A 23344-nucleotide genomic window follows, 5' to 3' on the forward strand; every position below is an offset into this window, starting at 1 on the left:
GATCAATGTAATCTTCAAAAGATTAATTTCTATGATGACTAATCTGGTTTCCTAATCCTCTTATTACTATTGCTCTTTGTATTTTCTTAATTATAGAAAGAGTGGAGGACAGTTGATTGGCACATTACATGCTTTTATTAATTAGGATTAAGATCAGTGCATAGGGCTGGCTCAGTGATACAGCAGTGGTGCAGATGGTGCTAGTCCATACAGGGCATTGTAGGTTTAGTTCTCCAGTCACCCTGCAAGTGCTAGGTGTGTGCACCATGGTCCAGGCTGGCTGAAGGAAGAGGGCAGAGAGATCATGGAAAAAGACCTTTTTGAGGGTATTTGACTTTATCTCGCTTTCATGAAGGAAATAAATAAACTTTAAGGAAAAAAAAGATCAGTATTTAGTAACAGTGACTGTCAAAATAACAGACGCTTAAACCAGAAATATATTTCTTTCTGATGTGAAAGAGGTAGGAAGTTCAATTGATATTGTGGTTTCACCATGTAATCTTTCTTCTCCACTATTCTTTTTAGGTTTTTGCCAAAGAGTATATGTGCTCCCTGGAGAGAGACAGAGAAAGTGAGAAATCACCCTCCAGGGTGATGGCCACATCACAATCTCTTCTCCATTTTCTTCTCGGGATTTTATGCGTGCACACATCTGGTGTGATTTCTGGGCTACCGGTTCTGGGACTTGAACCATGGTTGGCCACATGGGAGTCCAGCATTTTTACCACCATTCACCTGCTGGCCCCTCTTCTCCACCATTATTGTTGTTGTTTTAGACTTTTTTTTACTTTAGGGTGCATGTGCTTGCCAGAGAGAGAGAGAGAACACAAGAAATCACCCCGGGGGGATAGGCATACATGCACATGCACATGCACCCAGTCCGAGTTTCAAGCTCAAGTCTGGGACTCAGGCTGCTGTCGGCCGTGTGAGATTCCAGCACCTCAACCATCACGCTCTTCTTCATACCTCATCGCTCCAGGTGCTATTGGAGCTTTAGCATGTATGTTCAAATTCCCAGAAATCCCACACATTTCTGCTTCTGGGTAGTTGGGTAGAACTTTGTCAACATGGTCACACCTGTCTTGAAGTGATTTTATTTTAGGCAGCTAAAAATCAGAGTTCAGTTATCAAGAAGAAAAGCAAAAATAGGTGTTGGGATGGGCAATTAGTAATCCCTACTACAGTGCCCAAACTGTCCTAATTTCTCTCAGTGCATAGTATCTCGGATCTAGAGAGATCACGTAATTCTGGTGCTGAGTTCTATGAAGTACATCCCCAAGCTGGGAAAAACAGATGTCCTGACGCTTCAGGCTCTCTGTTAGCATTGCCAGCAAATATAGCTCTGTTCACCAGATAAGTGTGCAGCCTAGTCAACAGATTTGATCAGCTTCTGTCAGCTGAATTTCTTTTATGAGCATCCTCTCCATTTTGGCATAGAGTCAGCCTCCATGGATTGAGATTTCCGTGATGGTTTCCTTGATTATATCAGATCTAGTGGGGGTGGTAGATCTAGTTGCTGTGAACATAACAGTCATCTTGTCTTTGCAGATCAGGAAAAACAGATCAGATTTTTTTGACAACACAAGGCTTTCTTACCTCTGCTTATCACTACGTCCAGTGTCCTATACCTGTGTTGAAGTGGCTGTTTCGGGTAAGAGACTTATTTGGGCGATAGTTACTTTGTATTGTAATTCACAGTCAAAAACAAACCTTTTAGGTCTAAGTGGTGGTACAGTCAAGATACAGCTGGACCTTCCCCGAGTATGCTGGGCATGCGCTCGTGTGCCCCTGATGTAGGCCAGGTGAGACTGGGGGTGGGTCACTGTGTGAGGTTTCTCTTGAAGGTACCCTTTCTGTCTTTGTCTCTCTCTCTGTTATATTCAAGAAACAAGTAAACTTTTTTTAAAAGAATTATCTTATTTAACTTTATTTCTTTATTTATTTTTAATTTGACCAGAGAGAAAGAGAGAGTAAGAAAGCAAGCCACCAGATCTGGGACTCAAACCATGGTCAGCCATGTGGGAGTCCAGTTCTCTCAACCACCATGCTGCCTGCCAGCCCTGAAATAAGTAAACTTTTTTTAAAAAGCTTTTTAAATGTAATTTTATTTGCATGTTATTAGAGAAAAAACTAATATAGCACATCAAGCCTATGATTTTAGTGGGTTAGAATGAGGAAAAAGTAGACATAAAGAAAATGGTAGGGCAGGTAGAATACAGACAGGATGATAATGTCGGGCGTTTCACCATAGTGGTAAAATCAGTTATAGTTAGTTTTAGGAGGGGTCTTCTAAGGCTTACAGACCTAGATTTCTTTTAACTTTTTCCCCCATGTTATGGAGGTAACTATACATTTTGAAGATTTTAATTGTATACAGCTATTTTGCCCTTCATGTATATTTTGGAGGGAGGATGCAAATTTAATACTTCAATCAGTGGCATTACTGATTTTAAGTATAGAATCGTGGTGTTATTCTAGATACTTTGGATCTTAAGGCAGAAAATTTCATCAACATAAAAGCTTATTGTTGGCATTTATATTACCCAGAAGTTAACAATTCAGTGCTAAATACAGTGTATGCTAGGGCCAGCAGATGGCTTGTTGATTAATGCACTGGACTCCCACATGGTCAACTGCAGTTTGAGTCACAGACCTGGGGGTTTGAAAATTACACCAGGCGCATGTGCATGCTTACTCAAAATCCCAGGAGGAGAATGGAGGAGAAAGGATTGTATGCTGAGAGGTCATGACCAGGGCTTTTTCCACTAGGGTTTATTTTAAGAAATATTTATTTATGGGTCTGGCAGGTGGCGTGGTAGATGGGGCACTGGATTCCCACTTGGCCAATTGCAGTTCAAGTCTCAGAGTTGGCGGCTTGCATTCTCTCTCTCTCTTTGGTCAAATTGAAGAATAATAATAAATAAATAAAATTGAATAAGTAATCCTTTAAAATTTGTATTATTTAATTTTATTTATCTTTCCTTTTTTTAATTTGCTACAGGGCATGCATGCTCACCAGAGACAGACAGACAGAACCTGAGAAAGCAAATCGCCAGGTCTGAAGCTGGAACTGCAGTCAGCCATGTGGGAGTCCAGCACCCTAACTACCACCACATCGCTTGCCAGCCCTATACTAGCTTCTACAGCATTAACACCTATGCCATAATAATGCCCAATTAGGTTGGAATTATCTTAGACAAGAAGGATTAAGAGTGACAAAGGTTGAGCATTCTTAATGGTATAATGATTATGTCTCTGGACTCCCACGTAGTTGACTATGGTTCGAGTCCCAGACCTGATGGCTTAAAATTTATGCCAAGTGGGTGTGCGTGTGTGCCCAAAATCCCAAGAGGAGAATGGTTGCAGTGTGAACATCCTCCCCCCCCGGGGGGGGGGGTGATTTCTCGCTTTCTGTCTGTCTCTCTAGCCATCAGATAAGTTTCCAAGGAGACTTACCCTACCCACGTCTTTCTGTTATTACAATTCAAAACATTTGCTGTCATGCCAGGGCTTCATAATTCTCTCCAGATATATGTATGTAGGTATGTGTGCATATGTGTATGCATGCTTGCTTGCTTGCTATAGGGCACATACACTTGCCAGAGAGAAAGAGAGAACTCACCCCCTGGGGGGATGGCCATCCACAGTCCCTTCTCCATTCTCCTCTCAGGGTCTTGGGGATGCATGTACATCCACCCAGCATGAGTTTTAAGCCTCTAGTCCAGGACTCAAACCATGGTTCACTATGTGGGAGTCCAGTGGTGCAACCATTACTCTTATCTGCTGGTCCCTCTAGATATCTCTTAAATTTAGAAGAAATTTGCATTTATCTGTGCTAGTTTTTATCTTATGGATGTGAACCCATCTAGTGTATCTTCATTTAAAGTTTTGAATACTCTTCAAATTTTTTGAAGAGAAACAAAAAATTATTTATTAAGCTCTTTCTTGGTGTAAGATACTTTCTCATTTCTCCTTTTAACTCCCAAATTCATTTTTATGGTGGAGAGAGTCTTTATTGACTTCTATTATTAGACTCTATACAAAAATTCAGTTATTTCTGTAGTCTTAACTAGTATTTTATTAATTTGGTTGTTAAAATGTAATAAAAATGGGAACCAGCAGATGGTGGAATGGTCATGTCACTGTACTCCCATGTAGTTGGCCATGGTTCAAGTCCCAGACCTGGCGACTTGAAACTCTTGCCGGGTGCATGTGCGTGCGTGCATGCCCAAGATCCCGAGAAGGGAATAGAGAAAGGATTGCAGCATGGCCATTGCCCTGGAGGGGTGATTTCTCACTTTCTGTCTCTCTCTGGCAAGCACATGTGTTCTGTAGCAAAAATTTCTCTCAAAAAAAAAAAGTAATAAAAATCTTTTCATTTTTGTGACTATATTGAGTTTCTACATGTAGTAGACTATTAGAGTTCACTGCCTTTTTTATTTTTATAATTTACAAATGGAATTGATGTTTGACTGAAAAGGTCAAGTAAAATTAGAATAATTTTCTTTTTTTTAAATATTTATTTATTTATTTTATTTTACCACAGAGAGACACATACAGAGTGAGAGAGCAGGAAAGAGAAAACAAGCCGCCAGGCCCAGGACTCGAACCATGGTCAGCCATGTGGAAGTTCAACACATCAACCACCACACCACCTGCTGGCCCCAATTTTTTTTTTTTTAAGCTAAACTCCTCCTAGGTCCTAATTCTTTGGTGCTGTCACATTTTGGTCAGTGTCTTCTAGATCATTCTCTGCATATGAAAATTGCTATATAACATATAGCAATATGTTTTATACCTGGTTTGTTTTATACCTGGTTTTTTTCCGGTAATTGAGCGTTTTCATCTCCAAATATATAGGTTATTATCTTTAATGGCTTTCTAGCATTCTTTTGTCAGGCTGCTTTATTTCACCCATTCTCAATTTGGTAGACATTAAATTGTTGAACATACTTTACCCATTTGTTTGATGAGCTGAAATTGCTTTATTGCTCATCCTAGAATTCATCACCCCCCAGAAAGATTTTTATCCAACTTGTCCTGTGTTCAACATGTCTATGAGTGGCATGGCCTCCTTGTGGGAGTTTAACAAAAACATCGTAACAAAGGCAATTTTCATATAGATTGTTTTCAAAATGACTCAGACTATGCCTGATTGAAATCAGAGTTTAGGGGCCGGTGGACGGAGTAATGGTTATGTCACTGGACTCACAAATACTTGACTGTGCTTTGAGTCCCAGACCCAGCAGCTTAAAATTCACTCCAGGTGCCTGTGTGTTTGTGCCCAAAGTCCCAAGGAGAGAACGGAGGAGAAGGGATTGTGGTGTGGCCACTCCCCTGGGGAGTGATTTCTCGCTTTCTGTCGCTCTCTGATGAGTGTACACCCTCTATAGCAAAAATCTCTTTTTTTTTTTTTTTGGAGAGATTTTCTCTGTAGGGCGCGTGCGCTCGCCAGACAGACAGACAGAGACACAGAGACAGAAAGCAAGAAATCACCCCCCAGGGGGGATGGTCACACGGCAATCCCCTCTCCTCCATTCTCCTCTCGGGATCTTGGGCACGCACGCACATGCGCCCGGCGTGAGTTTTAAGCCACCGGGTCCGGGACACGAACCGCAGTCGACTACGTGGGAGTCCAGCAACATAGCCATTACGCTAACTGCTGGTTCCCAGCAGAAATCTCTTTTGAAAAAAAAAAAATCAGAGTTTAGGTTATTCCCCTTATTTTAGATTTATATTTTTACTATAATAATCTATGACTACTAAACAAAAGAGGTAGCAATAGAAATGTAGGTTCCTCTACAAGTCCACTTTAAAATCATGTTCAATATGTTACAAGTTAAAAAAATACATTTTTGGGGACTAGCAGTTAGTGTAATGGCTGTGTCACTGGATTCCCATGTAATTCCCAGACCTGGTGGCTTAAACTCATGCCCAGCGCGTGTGTATGCGTGCCCCGGATCCCGAGAGGAGAATGGAGGGGAAGAGATTGTAGCGTGGCCATCCCCCGGGGGAGTGATTTCATATATATATACACATATATATATATATATATTTTGTTTTCATTGTTTCTCATTGAATCTGTCTAATGACTAGTGATAATGAACAAGTATTAGAAAGTGTACTGGGGGCCAGCAGATGGCGCAGTGGTTAAGGCACTAGACTCCCACATGGCCAAGCAACCACAGTGAGACTGCCAGACCTGGCAGCCTAAAACACACCCTAGCGTATGTGCATCCCTGCCCAAAAGCTCAAGAGGAGAATGGAGTAGAGGATTTCTCACTTTGTTTCTCTGTCTCGCCAATGAGCACACAACTGGAAAGCAAAAATCTCTCAAAAAAAGTTAGCTTACATATTTCTATTTTTCTAATAGTTTTACTAGCAGCCTTTTATTTTTAGTTTCCTATTATGATATATATTAGAAAGCTGTTTTTTGATAATTTTTAAATGTTACACTTGTCACATTATAAACTGAAGTTGTAAAAACAAGCAGCATGTTAGGATGGAAAGAGCCCTGATTTTGGAATCAGACCCGAATTTAAATTCTACCTCCTCCAAGTATCACATTGGGTAGGGTGTTAATCTTTCTAAGCCTATTTGCTTAAAGTGTAATTAGTACCACCTTTTAAAATGACTGTAAGCATTAAATGAAATGCATGTGAGACACCTTTATATGTGGCTAAGAAATAGTAACTGCTCGTATTTTCTGACAGCCCTATCATTTATCTACTTTTGGCAGATGATGTCGGTTCATACAGACTGTATTGTGTCAGTGCAGATTTTAAGTACTTTGATGGAAATAACAATTAGAAATGGTAAGCATGTAAATTTACTCTGATTTACATTTGTGTATTGGTTATTATTTACATGGTATTTTTTCATATTGCTAAATGTTACTATATTTGGAAATAGGGAATAAAATATTTTTGTTATGAAAAGTGACAGTAAGGGGCTATCAGGTGGCATGGTGGTAAAAGTACTGGACTTCCACACGAATGGCTGCAATTTGAGTACCAGACGCAATGGTTTGAAACTCAGGCTGGGTACAAGTGTGTGCATGTCCAAAATCTCAGGAAGAAAATGGAGGAGAAGGATTGTGGCATCGCCGTACCACATGGGAGGGGTGATTTCTCACTGCCTCCCTGGCTAACACATGCACCATATAGCAAAAACCTTTAGAAAGAAAATGAGAGTTTGGGACCAGCAGATGGTGTAATGGCTACATTGCTGGACTCCCACGTAGTCGACCGAAGTTTGAGACCCGGTGGCTTAAATTCACACCAGGCGTGTGTGTCTAAGATCCCAAGAGGAGAACGAAGGAGAAGGGATTGTGACATGGCCATCCCCCCTTGGGGGGTGATTTCTCACTTTCTGTCTTTCTGGCAAGCAAATGCTCCCTATAGCAAAAAACTCTCAAAAAAAAAAAAAAAGTGATAGTGAAATAAAATGCTGATCAAAAATGAATATTTTAATTTTTACATTTTAATTGAAAAGAAAGGTATAAGATTGTATATGTGGGACCAGCAGGTGACGTGGTAGTTAAGACGCTGGACACTCCCACATGGCCAACCATGGTTCGAGTCCCACACCTGGAGGCTTGCTTTCTCACTTTCTCTCTGTCTCTCTCTGGTCAAATTAAATAAATGAATGAATAAATAAAATAAATAATTTTTAAAAGACTTTCTAAAATAAAATTTTTTTAAAAAGATCATATATATAATATTTACCAAAGCATGGCTTATTTTGCTGGTTAAGTAGAGTAGTTACAAGTTTACTTATTTATTTAGCCCCAGTTAAGTTTATGGGCCTATTGGTGAACAGTAATATTGTACTGAGAATGAACTAAGACGGATTAAAAGCATCCATAGAAAGGGTGACCGTTATTTTCTCACCTCTGAGAGCCCTTTGGGTAAAATAAGCATTGTGGTATTACCTTCTCCCCACTTGGGGAGTCGGGACCACTGAAGATGATGCGGTCTTCCTATGCTGGCATTTCTTGGAATCTCTTCATTATTCTCACTTGTTTCAAATTGTGTCACTTCCTTCTTAGTTATGCCCTTTTCTCCATCACTCTCCGGTATTTTCCTCTTAAATATCATTTTCTTTAACATTTATTTGAAAGTATGATTTTTATCATGATTCTAAAACTTAACTATATAGTTAGCATATCATTAATAGCTGTCAGTTCTACAATATAAAATTACTGTAATCATGGTTCACATGCAGGCTGTCACCTGGCAGATACGGGTTTATAGATAATTTATTTGGAATATTTTATTCTGTTCACTAGATACCTTCAGTGACTCACCAGTTTGGCCTTGGATCCCATCACTGTCTGATATTGCAGCTGTGTTTTTCAACATGGGGATTGATTTTAGATCCTTGTTTCCATTGGAGAATCTTCAGCCAGATTTTAATGAAGACGACCTAATGTAAGTTTTCATTTCATACTTAATTGTAAAATATCATAGTTGGAAATTAAGTACTGTTAATTTAGTAAATTCAGTATTCATTTTTGACATTTTTACATTTTTTTTTAAATTAAGTCTCTCAAAGTGGAGATCAATCTTGAATCAGATTCTTTTTTCTTTTTCTCCTTTTATTGCTACAAGGCATTTGTACCTGCCAAAGACAGGGTGTGAGGGGAGTAAGAGAGGGCATGATCACACTGCCATCTCTTCTGTTCCATTTCTCCTTTTGAGATTTTGGGCACAGAGGTACATGTACCCAGTGTGTGTTTTTGTTTTCTGGTTTTGTTTTGTTTTTTTGTTTTGGAGAGGTTTTTTGTTTGTTTGTTTGTTTTTTGCTATAGGATGCATACACTTGCCAGAAAGAGAGAGACAGAGAGACAGAAAGCAAAAATCACTCACCAGGGGGAATGCCACACCGCAATCCCTTCTCCTCCATTCTCCTCTTGGAGAGAGGGCATGCATGCGCACACACCCGGCGTGAGTTTAAGCCACTGGGTCCAGGACTCGAACCGTGGTCAACTACATGGGAGTCCAGTGACATAGCCATTGCGCCAACTGCTGATCTCCCCAGTGTGTTTTTCAAAGTGCCAAGTCCAGGATATGAATCACGCAATTGGTCCTGTGGGATCCAGCTACCGTAACCACCAGGCCACTGGCTGCCTCATTATGTTGTTATGTGACATTGTTTTGGGGGTACTGACTGAAGCAGTTAGACAAGAAAATAAGAGATAGTTGGAAAGGAGTTTGCAAAAGATTATTTCCAGAAGTGATTTAATCTATACAGAGAAACCTGAGAGGCAGTTGAAAAACTGTGGCAGACAAGCTTGTGAGAGATTTTGGTATGGGCGCCAGGGTGCAAAATTAATACAGAGTGGGGCCAGCAGGAGCTGTAGCGGTCATTGTGCTGGCAGTCCCAGACCTGGCAGCTTGAAACTTACCCTAGGCACATTTGTGCGTGTGCCCACAATCCCGAAAGGAGAATACAGAAGAGGTGGCCACATGGCCATCACCCCTTGGGGGTGATTTCTCTCTGTCTGTCTCTCTCTTTGGTGAGCATACATGCCCTGTAGCCAAAAAATCCTTCCATTAAAAAATAATAATAATACAAGGATATGAAACTCCAGTGGAACGAAATAAAGAAATTCTAAATAGAGCCAAACATATATACCTACTTAGTATATCCCAAAGGTGGTATTTTAAAGAATAAGGAAACGGATACTCAGCGATGTTTCACGGTATCTGGAAAACCAGATAGCCATCTGGATAAAAATTTTTGGATTCCTATCTCAATCTTACTGATAGATCAGAGATGAATGTATGTAGTATAAACAAGGAAATGATAGAAGAGCTAGCAGCGTATTTACAACAACCCTAGAAGAGGGCAAGATGACTTTATGTGTGAACTAGCACCCAGAATTTATCAAAGAAAGTAATAATCTAGTTGACCACATTTTTTGAAAATCTACATGGCAGTAATTATAAACAAAGTCAAAGTAAATCCACAAAATAGAGAGGGAGAGGGCCGATCTCTCATGGTCTAGTGGTTAAGGAAGCCAGATCCCACATGGCCTACTGTGTAGGATAAATTCCCGGCTCTGTCGGTCTGAAAACATACTGGGCACGTGTGCCACAAAATTCTGACAGGACAGATAAACAGGGAAGGGGTTGTAGCATTATTACTCACTCTCTGGTGAGTGCACATGCTCTGACGATTAAAAAATAGAAGGGAAAATGAAAATGTGTGTGTGCGTGTGTGTGAGAGAGAGAGAGAGAGAAACTAGACAAAGCCTTAATTTCAGGTCTGGGGGAAAGATCAGTAACCTGTCAGAAAAATTGACAGAAGGAGGGCCAGCAATAGGTGTGGAGGTTAAGGTAGCTTGATATCCCACATGTCCATCTGTGCTGTTCGAGCCTCAGACCCAGTGGCTTGAAAAATCATCTGTATTGGGACCAGCAGTTAGCGTAATGGCTATGTTGCTGGACTCCCACGTAGCCGACCACCGTTCAAGTCCTGGACCTGGTGGCTTAAACTCACGCCGGGCACATGTGCATGTGTGCCCAAGATCCCGAGAGGAGAATGGAGAAGAGATTGCGGCGTGGCCATCCCCCTTGGGGGTTGATTTCTCAATACCTCCTCCTCCCTCCAACAGACATACACTCTAGCAAACTCTAAAGCGGGGCCCAGAGGGGTCAGTTCTGTAGCTCAGGGTTGGCTATGCCTAGGGAGCCAGATCCCACACATGTGCATGCATGCCCCAAATTTCCCATTTAGGAGAAATGGGAAAGATGGCAGTGTCACCACACCCAGTCAGAGGGTTCTCTCTCTCTGGCAAGTACACATGCTCTCTGGCAATTGAAAAAAAGAAATAAAAATATGGGCAAAGTAATGAATAGACTGGTCATACACAAAAAAAAAAGGAAGTAAAAATAATTCTTTTAGTATTATCATTGTTTTTTTAAGTTGCTATAGGGCACGAGTGCTTGCCAGAGAGAGCGCAAAAAGGAAAGTGAGAAAGCAAGCCACCAAGTCTGGAATTTGAACCGAGGTTGGCCATGTGGGAGTCCAGCGCCTTAACCACCATGCCACCTGCTGGCCCCGTAAAAATAATTCTTAAACATTGCAAATATATTCAACCTATGAAAAAAAAAAAATGGTGCTTTTTGTTTTGTTTTTGTGAAGGGCACATGTGCTTGCCAGAGAGACAGGGAGTGGGAAAGATGAAAGTGCCCCCATGGAGAATGATCAGGCAGCGGTCCCTTCTCTTCCATCTCTCCCTCCTTGTGAGATTTTGGGCATATAGGCACTCAACATTCAGTATGTTTCCCAAGCTGCCAGGTCTAGGACTCAAACCATGTGGTTGGCCCTGTGGGATCTGACTTCCTTAACCACTAAGCCACAGAGCTGACTCCAAAATGGAAATTCTTACAGTGACATATCTAAAACCATTCTTCAGGGTCAGTAGGTGGGATAGTGCTTAAGGTGCTGTACTCCTACATGGCCATCTGTGGTTCAAATCCCAGTCCTGTTGGCTTAAAAATCACCCCAGCGCATGTGTGTGCATGCCCAAAATCCCAAAAGGAAAATGGAGAAGGAATTGCAGCACGGCCAGCCCGCTTGTGAGGTGATTTCTCACCTTCCCTCTCACTGTTTCTGGCAAGTGCATACTTACTATGGCAAAAACTTGTAAAAATAAAAAATGAAAAAAATAACAAAACTCTTCATTTCTCCAATTCTCTTGCCACTCCATTTAGGAACCCTTTTTACTCAGATGTAATCTGTCTTAAAATAATGTTAGATTGCAAATTTTCAGGTAAAGTCTATATTCTGTCACCTTAAGTAGGAAAAATAATGCTTTCTCAGACCAAGAGAAACCTCAGTTATTTTCTCAAAAATATTACTAGAGGGACCAGCAGTTAGTGTAATGGCTATGTCGCTGGACTACCACGTAGTCGACCGCGGTTCGAGTCCCAGACCCGGTGGCTTAAACTCATGCTGGGCGCATGTGCGTGCATGCCCAAGATCCTGAGAGGAGAATGGAGAAGGGATTGTGGCGTGGCCATCCCCCCTGGGGGTGATTTCTTGCTTTCTGTCTCTCTGTCTCTCTGTCTGTTTGGCGAGCGCACGCGCCCTATAGCGAAAACCTCTCCAAAAAAAGAATTACTAGAATATTCATAAACATTTATGTTTTGAAATTTACTTAGTATTTCTACATAATGTAAACATTGAAAATACCAAGTACTTGGGAGGGGGATGCATGTGGTGTGGTGGTGAAGAGCACTGGATTTCCACAAGGCTGACCACAGTTTGAGTCAAAGTGAATAAAATAATTATTTAAAAAATACCAAGTATTGAGACCAGAAGATATCATAATGGCTATGTCACTGGACTCCCATGTAGTCGACTGTGGTTCAAGTCCCGGACCCGGTGGCTTAAACTCATGCTGGGCACATGTGCATGCGTGCCCAAGATCCCGAGAGGAGAATGGAGGAGAAGGGATTGCAGCATGGCCATCCTCCTGGGGGGTGATTTCTCGCTTTCTGGCGAGCGCACGCGCCCTATAGCAAAAACCTCTCCAGGGACCAGCAGGTGACGTGGTGCTTAAAGAGCTGGATACTCCCACATGGCTGACCATGGTTCAAGTCCCTGACCTAGTGGCTTGCTCTCTCACTTTCCCTCTTTCTCACTCTGTGTCTCTCTCTGGTCAAACTAAAAATAAATGAATAAATAAATTAAAAAATAATAATAACTTTGGGGAAAAAAAACTCTCCAGAAATAAAAAAGTACTTATTTAACATTTAATACACTCCTTAGTGTAGTGTGGTCATTTTGTATGTTACATGTATGCAATAGATTTGAATTTTCTTTCTTCACTGTGGTGAAAACATACAGGAAGGGAAATAAGCAGTGAGATAAAGGAATATAATGATTACAGTAAGACATAATAAATGCAAATGATATTAAACAAAGTGAAATCATTTTTTATTGAGTTAGTTGAAGGGTTGCCAGTCAGCTTTAGTGACTGGAGCCTGAGGGGTGCTGGCTGTACCCCCGCTGTGCAGTAGAGAATGGAGATGGGCACAGGGAAGCACTGGCAGCGCCGTGCGTGGTAATGAAATGCCTGTTAGAACAACACGAGTACACGTTCAGACCCGTGGAGGTAGGACCACAACATTCCTTTTATTGTGTGCCGTTGTACCTCAGTAGAATGCAATTTGGGAGCCAGCCGGTTAGCCTGGTGGTAAAGGTGGCTGGGTCCCTGAGTGGTTCAAGTTCCAGACCTGGTGGCTTGAGAAACATGCTGGGAGCTATGCAGTTGTGCATAAGCATTTGGGGGATGCTTTCTTACTTTTCCTCTCTGTCTCTTCTAGTGAGTACACATACCCTATAGCAATTTTTTTTTATGTTTTTTGGGGCCAACCCCATAGTGTAATAGTTAAACTTTGTGGATAGAGCCAAGTCCCACATGGCCAACAGCTGGCATTCTGGCCCCTGTGGCCTAGGATCCTGGCTGGAAGGAGTAAGAGAATAAAGGGGATTATGGCATGACTAGGCCCCGTTGCAGGTGCTTTCTCTCGCTTGCTCACTCTAGAATATACCTGCACTCTCTGGTATTTGAAAAATGAGTTAACAGACATGTGATTAAATGTAAGTAAATTTTTAGATGAATTGAAAATTAAAGCTTTAAAGAATGTAGGGTGTTTTTTTTTTTTTAAGGAATTATTTATTTAATTTTATTTATTCATTTATTTATTTTCATTTGACCAGAGAAACACAGACATACAGAGAAAAGGAAACTGAGGAAGCAAACCACCAGGTCCAGGACTCGAACTGTGGGTGGCTATGTGAGAGTGTCCAGCACCTTAACCACCATGCCACCTGCTGGCCTAAGAATGTTTGGTTTTTTGTGTTTTTTTTTTTTAATAATTATTTTATTTAACTTTATTTATTTATTTTAATTTGACTAGAGAGGGATAGCGCATGCAAGAGAGAAACGGACAAAGTGAGAACACAAGCCACCAGGTCCGGAATCAAACCACAATCGGCCACGTGGGAATCCGGCACCCTTAACCACCGCTCCACCTACCAACCCCAAGAATGTAGTTTTTAAGTAGTTTGTCAAGTCCCACAACTGGCAACTTGAAGATCAACACCAGGCGCATGTGCATGTGTGCCTAAAATCCCAGTAGGAGAAGGGATTGCAATACAGCCATCCCTGGGACTAGGGGTGATGTCTCCTTTCCTTCTCACTGTCTCTCTGTCCCCCTCTGGAAAGCATGTGCGGGAAAGCGCATGCGCCCTATGGCAAAAGTAATGGATGGATGGATGGAGTTTCTCAACATTGAAGTGATTCTCTTGTGCCTAATTTCACATTGCTTTATTGTCTCAATAGTTCTGAAGCACAGACAACACTGGGAGAAAAAAAATGTGAAGATGCATCTTATAAGCCAATTTTTTCATCTCTTCCTGAAACCAACATTTTAAATGTGGTTAAGGTAGGAAAAACCTTTTTGTGTTTCTTTGGTACAGAGCTAGAACCATTTATTTGTGGTTAATGGTTTAAAAAAACATACTAAGTTTCCTACCTGGTAATTTTTAGTCTCTGAAATTTCTTAGCAATAATCTTTGTATTATAGATTGTTTTTCTTGGGAACCAGCAGTTAGCGTAATGGCTATGTCGCTGGACTCCCATGTAGTCGACCATGGTTCGAGTCCCAGACCCGGTGGCTTAGAACTCACGCCAGGCGCATGTGCATGCGCGCCCAAGATCCCAAGAGGAGAATGGAGGAGAAGGGACTGTGGCGTGACCATCCCCCCTGAGGCGTCATTTCTCGCTTTCTGCCTCTATGTCTCTCTCTCTGTCTGGCGAGCGCATGCACCCTATAGTGAAAACCTCTACCAAAAAAAAAAAAAGAAGAAGATTGTTTTTGTTCACGCCAAGTGCATTTGCATGTCTGCCCAAAACTTGGAAGGAGAAGTAATTGCAGCAAGGCCATCCCCCTCGGAGATGATTTCTTGTTTTCCTTCTCTGTCTGTCTGTCTCTCTGATTCTCCTGCAAGTACACATAGTCTGTTTTTTGTTTTTGCTGATTTTAGTTGTGTTTTAATACTAGAAACGAAAGGAAAACTTGAAATCAAAGTTACGTTATAAACATAATTTTGAAACCAATAATATTTTAGGGTATATACAGAATGTATGAAATTAGGATGTATACAAAAAGGTATTAGTTGGGACCAGCGGTTGGCGTAATGGCTATGTCGCTGGACTCCCATGTAGCTGACCGTAGTTCGAGTCCTGGACCCAGTGGCTTTTTAAACTCATGCCAGGCGAGTGTGCGTGCGTGCCCAAGATCCCGAGAGGAGAATGGAGGAGAAGGGATTGCGGTGTGGCCATTCCCCCCTGGGGGGAGATTTCTTGCTTTCTGTCTCTCTGTCTCTACGTCTTTCTGGCGAGTGCACGTGCCCTATAACAATGCGAGAGGGCGGGCCCTAAAAAAAAAACCCCCCAAAAAAAAAAAAAAAAAAAAAAGTATTTGTTACAGTGTCGTTTGGGCTGGCCCTGTATCCTGAGGGTTAAGACTACTGAATCTCACGTGACCAACCAGGGTTGAAGTACTGACCCTGGAGGTTTGAAAAACTTGCCAGGCACATATACATTCATGCCCAAAATTCCATCAGGATAGAAAACTGGAGGAAGAGAACTTTCAGCATGATCACACTCTGTTGAGGGATGCTTTCTTTGTATCTGTCTGTCTGACAAACACACGTGCCGTCCTGCAATTGAAAATAAAGATAATATAACTTAATGAACAAGAATTAGTCATTGTGAAATCATAAACTTTTCTCCCTTCCTGACCCCTTTGCATTTGGAAAATATTTGTAAACATTCTTATTTTGTGGCAGAGTGGTTTGCATAAGTTCAATAGTGTCTGTTTCCTTGCATCAGAAATTGAATTCTTATGGGGCTTTGTACAAATAACAGACCAAATTGAGATTAACCTTTTTTTTTTTTTCCTTTTCTTTCTTTTCTTTTCTTTTTTTTTTTTTTGCGAATAAGTTAATTCGTACTTCTCTTTGGTAAAAGGGGGAATGGAGAGAGAAAAAAATGTTTCAGAAGAAAATTACAGTGCATTTGTCACTGGATTCTAGCTTCATCCTTATTTTTAGTTTAAGATCTTTTGTGAATCAATAAAATGTGGGGGGGGGAATTTGGGGAATTTAGTATGGAAGGGAGGGAAGGGAAAGGGGAAGGGAAAAAACAAGTATGTTTAATTGACCAAAAAATAAGAAACTATTTGCTGATGATAATGTATATGGTAATATCTTTGTCTTGACTGACATCATGGTATTTGTGCTGGAAAAAGAAATATTGTACACTGTAAAGACATTTTTTTTTTCTTTTTTTTTTTTTGGAGAGATTTTCACTGTAGGGCACGTGCGTTCGCCAGACAGACAGAGAGAGACATAGAGACAGAAAGCGAGAAATCACCCCCCAGGGGGGATGGTCACGCCGCAATCCCTTCTCCTCCATTCTCCTCTCAGGATCTTGGGCACGCATGCACACGCGCCCGGTGTGAGTTTTAAGCCACCGGGTCCGGGACACAAACCACGGTCGACTACGTGGGAGTCCAGCGACATAGCCATTACGCTAACTGCTGGCCACAAAGACATTTAATTAAATGTAAATAAATAAATACTTTAAATGCTAAAAAAAAGAATTAGTAATTGTGATAACATTTTTAGTGGCTGAATCAAATTGTTTATACTGAATCTATGAAGAAAATCTTGAAAATGGAAAATGGGGGAGATACTTAATTTGATATTAACATGAATATTTCTTGCCATTTTTCTAAACATGCGGTATTTGTTGTTCATTTCTCTTTTTATTTATTTATTTTTTCTGTTTTTGTAACTTGCCATAGAGTATATGTGCTGACTGGAGAGAGAAAAGGAGGGCGGGAAAGTGAGAAAGCACCCAGGAGGGAATGGCCACAGGAAATCTCTGCTCCCCCATTCTCTTCTTGGGATTCATTTTGGGCACTCGCACCTGTGTATTTTTCAAGCCACCAGGTCCAGTAGACAAACTGCATAGTCAGTCATGTGGGATCCAGCCAGTTAACCACTACGCCATAGACTGGCCCCTCTCTTCTATACCTTTGGTCAAAAAGATTTATAATGAAAACTCTTCATGTAAAATACAGCTCCTAAAGTTTGTGTGTTTGTGTCAAAAAGTTTCTAGGTTTGTGTACATCCATACATCCAGAAGGTTACCAAGATGGTGAAATAATGTTGCTGATTTTAATGTTGTTTAAAATGAGTTTGGAAAAACAGCTGAAACAGATTCCTCTAGTAGACTTTCAGAGTCTCCTGATAAACCTGATGAAAAACATCAGAGATTGGAACACAAAGGTAACATTAATTAAAACTTCAGTACTGATTTTTTTTGGTACAGCCTCACAACTTCTGTCTTAGAATTAGTACTGTCTCTAAGCTCAGTTAAAATCTTTAGTAGATTAAAAAATGAACTGAGGAAGGCACCGTGTTTGTTGGAACTGTATTATTTAAATTCATGATTACTGAATCTTTTCTAAAACCATAGTTATTTATTCAGCAAAAATGTGTTTTTTGGGAACTTCCAATGGACTACACATTATTAATCATCTATGAAAAAGACCAAGCTCTTACCCTCAAAGGAGATTTTCTTCTATTCAGAAGCTAGATAGTAAACAAGTAAATATAAATCATAATTAATAAGTGCTACGATTTAAATTAAAGCATGACATGGCAGAAAAATATTTTAAAAAGATGGTTTGTGATAGAACTGAATCTGAACACTATACGCACAGCATGCTATTTCTAAAAATGAGTGTTTTATTTTGTATTAATGCTTCCATTAGAGCTAGAAGGGATACAGGTGATTTGTTGGATGTTTGACTGTGCTCTACTATTTAAAAAGAATCTTTCTTATTCATAGGTGCCTGAACTCTCCCTGGGCATCAATGAACTCTCCAGGCATCCCCACAACCTTCTGTGGTTGGTACAGCTGGTTCCTAACTGGACATCTCGTGGAAGGTATTGAAAAGTGAGAATTACACATTGAGAAATTTTTTGATGTTTATGTTAATGAAATGCTTTTGGACCTTTTATTTCTATTTATCATTCTTTATTTTGTTGTTTTTTAACTTTGCCATAGGGAATATGTTCTTGGCCAGAGTCAGAGAAAAAGTGAAAAAGCATCCCTAGGGTGGATGACCATGTTGCAATCCCTTTTCCTCCAATCTCCTCTTGGGATTTTAGGCATACATGCATGTGTGCCCAGCATGATTTTTTTTTTTTTTTTTTTGGGGGCTTTTGCCATAGGGCACATGAGCTCACCAGAGAGACAGAAAGCAAAAAATCACCCCCCCCCCCGAGGGGATGTCCACACCACAATCCCTTCTCCATTTTCCTCTCGGAATCTTGGGCATGCACACGCGCGTGCCTGGCATCAGTTTAAGCCACCGGGTCCAGGATTCGAACCACAGTCAATTACATGGGAGTCCAGCGACATAGCCATTATACCAACTGCTGGTCCCAGCCCAGCATGATTTTCAAGCCACCAGGTCCAGGACTAAACCACACAGTGGGCCATGTGGCATCCAGCCACCTTAAGCACCATGCCGTTGTCTGGCCTCTCTATCATTCTTTCAATGTTAAGAGTGTTTTATTCCACGTTCAATTATGAGAAAAGGTACTGATAGGCTGATACTGATTCTTAATTCACATCATTCTATAATATTCTCAGTTCTTTTTTTTTTTTTGGAGAGGTTTTCGCTATAGGGCGCGTGCACTCGCCAGACAGAGACATAGAGACAGAAAGCGAGAAATCACCCCCCAGAGGGGATGGTCACGCCGCAATCCCTTCTCCTCCATTCTCCTCTCAGGATCTTGGGCACACACGCACACGCGCCCGGCGTGAGTTTTAAGCCACCAGGTCCACGACGCGAACTGCGGTCGACTATGTGGGAGTCCAGCGACATAGCCATGATGCTAACTGCTGGTTCCCGTCAGTTCTTAATTTTATTTTATCTGATAACTTAATACAGATCACAGATACTATGAAGATTAATGAATTAGCATAAAATGCTTCAGTATAAAGAAATTGCAGTGGGCCAACGAGAGACATGGTGGTTCAAGCAACTGGATCCCACATAGCCAGCCACACCATTCAAGTCCAGACCAGTCACCTTGAGAAACACGCTGGGCGCATGTGCATGAGTGCCCAACATCACAAAAGGGGGAATGTAAGAGAAGAGGCTATGGCATGGCTACCCCGCCTGGATGGTCTTTTCTTGCTTCCTCTCTCACTCTCTGTCTGGCAAACACATGAGCCCTATAACAATATCACAGAAAGAAAGGCATTCCAGCAATAAAATATATCAATATATCCATAGAATCAAAGGTACCGGTGTTTAATAATTTACTGAACTTAGTGCAGCTCTTTAACTTTGTGTGCAGATTTTTTTCGTGAAAATGTTACTGTTCTGCAACAGCTTATGCATTGCTGTACAGCCTTTTCTTGAAACATTACCTGTATTTCTGGTTAGAAGTAGAAGAGCCCCTTTTAGCTCATACATTTGCTTCTCAAACTATTAAAATACATTCTAAAAACGTTTTCTAACTTCTAATTTCAGGCAACTGAGACAGTGCCTCAGTCTAGTGATTATTTCAAAGCTTCTGGATGAGAAACATGAAGATGTCCCTAATGCCAGTAATCTGCAGGTATAAACATATTTTGTTTTCAGTAAATGGGAGAGGTACTGAGGTGTAGGGGAAAAGTGATGAACCCTAAGTCAGAAGACCTGGGCCTCCATCTCAGTTCTTGGGCATGATTCTATTCATGTAATCCTTAGCATGGTATTTGACAAGACCCAGTTTCATGAGTGAAATGGGGGTGATATTCACACCCTCCACTACAGAGATGATTGTGGACAGTCACATGAATTAATGAATATTAAACGGTCAGGAAAATCTTAATGTGCAATTATATGAATGTGACATTACTGAATTAGTGCATCTTATTAAGGTTAGTGGTTTTGTCAAGGATTAAAGAAACTCTTGTATATTAATTATATCTTGTACCTGTTTTAATATTAGTCCTTTTAGATCATAGCACTTAAATATGGTTGCCCTCTAGTACTTGTTCAGCAATGAATATATCACATATGTATGACTGTATAAATAAGTTCTACGGAAGCCTCACTCTGAGAGGTTCTGAAGGCTTTTCACAAACCTTGATAGTGCTAATGGTGCTACCTGTAGTTGGATTTGAAAGCTCACCATACAACATGATCTGGATGACCCTTTGTTGTTTGAATTAAGGCTCAGGACAAGGTACTCTGTCAGGTCCTAGGAATTTTAAAAAATGAATTAGATGAAGAGAGTCTGCCCTTTGAACGCATAATCTAGTGGCTGAAACAAAACAGACCAAGAGCATTAGGTTGGGTTAGTGTGGTAAAAGCAATGACAGAAGTATGCACAGGGTAGGGTGGGGCAGAGAGAGTGAGGGGCATTGCTGGGTTTTGCTTCTGTGGAGTTTGATTCCAGGTATTTGGGGACCACTCCTGAGCCACCAATTTAATGAATGAATAGCTCTCAATCCCTTTGGTAATATTTACTGCCTTCCAAAGAAAGCCCAGGGATAGGATTTTACCATTTGCCTCTTAACTGCCCTCCTCTTCCTTTTTCTTCTCCCTAAAGTTTTTGCCATAGTACACATACACTCACCAGAGAGAAAGAGAAAATGAGAAATCATCCCCAAGGGGAATATCCATGTCACATTCTCTTCTTTACCCTTATCCTGGGATTTTGAGCATGCATGCACACATGCCTGGCATACTTTTCAAGCCTCCAGGTCCAAGACTCAAACCAAGGTTGGCCATGTAGGAGTTCCTGCTAACCCCTCTCTTTTCCTTTTTTTGTCCTTGTAAAATAGAACTACATGAATTACTAACCCTTGGATTTAGGAACTGATGCTCAAATTATAAAATCTGACTTTTTTGTCAGCTTCTTGTATACTTCTTTGCAGAATTCAGTGACTCTAGGGGGCCAGCAGGTGGCATGGTAGTGGTTAAGGGCACTGGACTCCCACATGGTTAACCACAGTTCAAGGTCTGGCTTGCTTTCTCACTTTCCTTCTCTCTCTCTCGCTCTGTTCCTCTCTGGTCAAATTAAAAATAAATAAGTAAAGTTAAAAAAAAATATTTTTTGGAGAGGTTTTTTTGCTATAAGGCATGTGCGTTCGCCAGACAGACAGAGACAGAGATAGAAAGCAAGAATTCACCCCCCAGGGGGGATGGTCACGCCGCAATCCCTTCTCCTCCATTCTCCTCTCGGGATCTTGGGCACACACGCACATGCTCCCGGCGTGAATTTTAAGCCACCGGGTCTGGGACATGAACCACGGTCGACTACATGGAAGTCCAGCGACATAGCCATTATGCTAACTGCTGGTCCCATAAATAAAATAATTACTTAAGAAAAAAGAATTCAGTGACTTCAGGCCAGCATGTGGTGGGGTGAGTAGGACACTGGACTCCCCCATGGCTGACTGCAGTCCAAGTTCCAGACATCGTGACTTACTTTCTCACTTCCCTTCACCCTTCTCTGTGTGTCTCTCTGGTGAGTGTATGTGCCCTATAGCAAAAATTTAAAAATAATAACTGTGATACATAACATTAAATTTTTTTAAAAAAATGAATTCAGTGACTGTCCACAGGCTAAACTTTTCTAACTTTAAATTAATTTCACAGAGCAAGCACTCAATGTGACCTTTGTTGTAGTATCTCCTCGTCTCCTCTTAAGCATTTGAGGACTTTTAAATGAAGGAGGAGGCCGGCAGGTGGTGTGGTAGTTAAGGTGCTGGACTCCCACATGGCTGACCACGGTGCAAGTCCCAGACCTAGTGACTTGCTTTCTTACTTCCTCTCTCTCTCTCTCTCTCTCTCTCTCGCTCTCTCGCTCTCTCGCTGGCTGGACTGAAATAAAAAAAATAGCAACAATAATTAAATAAATAAAATAAAGGAGAACCAACCCCAGCAGTGCAGCCTGTGCCCACAGGAGACCGGCTGCAGGAATCCCAGGCTGCCTCTGCTTGCAGGTAATAGACAAGGGCTGCTGGTAGAGGTAGGATAGGCCCTTTGTTAATGTTTGACTTGAATAAGTTGGTAAGGACATATTTTTTTGTCTATGTTCTGTTTCAACTTATGTAGATTATTATAAATTAGTGTGAACCACATGAAAGGAAAATGTTAATAAAAATGCAAAGACCCAACATTTGCACAAAACTCAAAAAAGGAAATCGATGTATCATTGTGCTTATAAATAAAGCTTAACTGGCAAAATCAGAGAAGGTAAAATAAACAGAGGACATGCTGGAAAAAAGTAGCCTAAAAAAGAGCAACTATGAGGCCAGCAAGTGGCGTGGTAGTTAAGGGGCTGGACTCACATAACTGACTGGTTCGAGTCTCAGACCTTGTGGCTTGCTTTCTCACTTCCCCTTTCCCTTTCTGTTTTTCTCTTGTTTAATTTAAGAAATTAATAATAATAATAGCAAATAGAATTAAGTAATTTTTTAAGAAGGCAACTCTGTTGCTTACTAATCACTCTCTGCTCCTTCTTTTGATAGATATCAGTCCTACATCGCTATCTTGTGCAAATGAAGCCTTCTGATTTGTTAAAGAAAATGGTCTTGAAGAAAAAAGCTGAACAACCGAATGGCACTATTGATGACAGTCTTCATTTAGAACTTGAAAAGCAGGTATTGGTATTCTAGGACTCGAGGCGTCTCAGAGTACATATGACACATAGAGCAGATACCAATTTCCTACCATAGATTGATAGCGTAGACATTTCTGGATTTGGAGACTAGATTTTACTAAGCATATTTATAAGTTGTGTGGTTTTTTTTTTATTTATTGCTGTCATGAAATTCGTCAGTGAATTTGAGAGTTGGAAATTTAGTTGAGAATTTTAGAATTTATATTTAGTAAAAGTGGGTTATTGGTAGTTTAATCATGTGAATATTTTGTAGTGATTCACTGTGGCAGTTATGGGGTGGTAAAAAGAATGTCCTCGAGGGGCCAGCTGGTGCCTTGGCGCCTAGGGCGGCTCCATCACTCGGCATGGCTAACTGCGTGGTTCAACTCCTGGACCTGCAGCCTGAAAACACACCCGGCATGTGCGTGAGTGCATGCCCAAAATCCCAAGGGGAGAAGAAATTGCAGTGTGGCCATTCCCCCTGGGAAGGTGATTTCTCACTTTCTCTTATTCTCTCCGCCTAGCAAGCACCCTATAGCAAAAAAAAAAAAAAAAAAAATGTAAAGGAACTTACTTA

General features: G+C 41.0%; 1 protein-coding gene across 2 annotated transcripts in view; it reads left to right on the top strand.

The window, feature by feature from the left end:
- Positions 1-23344, top strand: part of SLF2 (SMC5/6 complex localization factor 2) — a 58005-nt gene that overhangs the window by 20308 nt on the left and 14353 nt on the right. For both annotated transcript variants that reach the window (XM_006166309.3, XM_027767395.1), the window contains 8 exons: positions 1549-1651; positions 6740-6815; positions 8291-8432; positions 14363-14465; positions 17203-17379; positions 17945-18042; positions 19644-19731; positions 22637-22768. In XM_006166309.3, the coding sequence (XP_006166371.1) occupies positions 1549-1651; positions 6740-6815; positions 8291-8432; positions 14363-14465; positions 17203-17379; positions 17945-18042; positions 19644-19731; positions 22637-22768 (919 nt within the window). The remainder of the gene's footprint in view (positions 1-1548; positions 1652-6739; positions 6816-8290; positions 8433-14362; positions 14466-17202; positions 17380-17944; positions 18043-19643; positions 19732-22636; positions 22769-23344) is intronic.

The sequence above is a fragment of the Tupaia chinensis genome, unplaced genomic scaffold (genome assembly GCF_000334495.1).
Source record: "Tupaia chinensis unplaced genomic scaffold, TupChi_1.0 Scaffold144255_1, whole genome shotgun sequence".
Classification (NCBI taxonomy): Eukaryota; Metazoa; Chordata; class Mammalia; order Scandentia; family Tupaiidae; genus Tupaia; species Tupaia belangeri.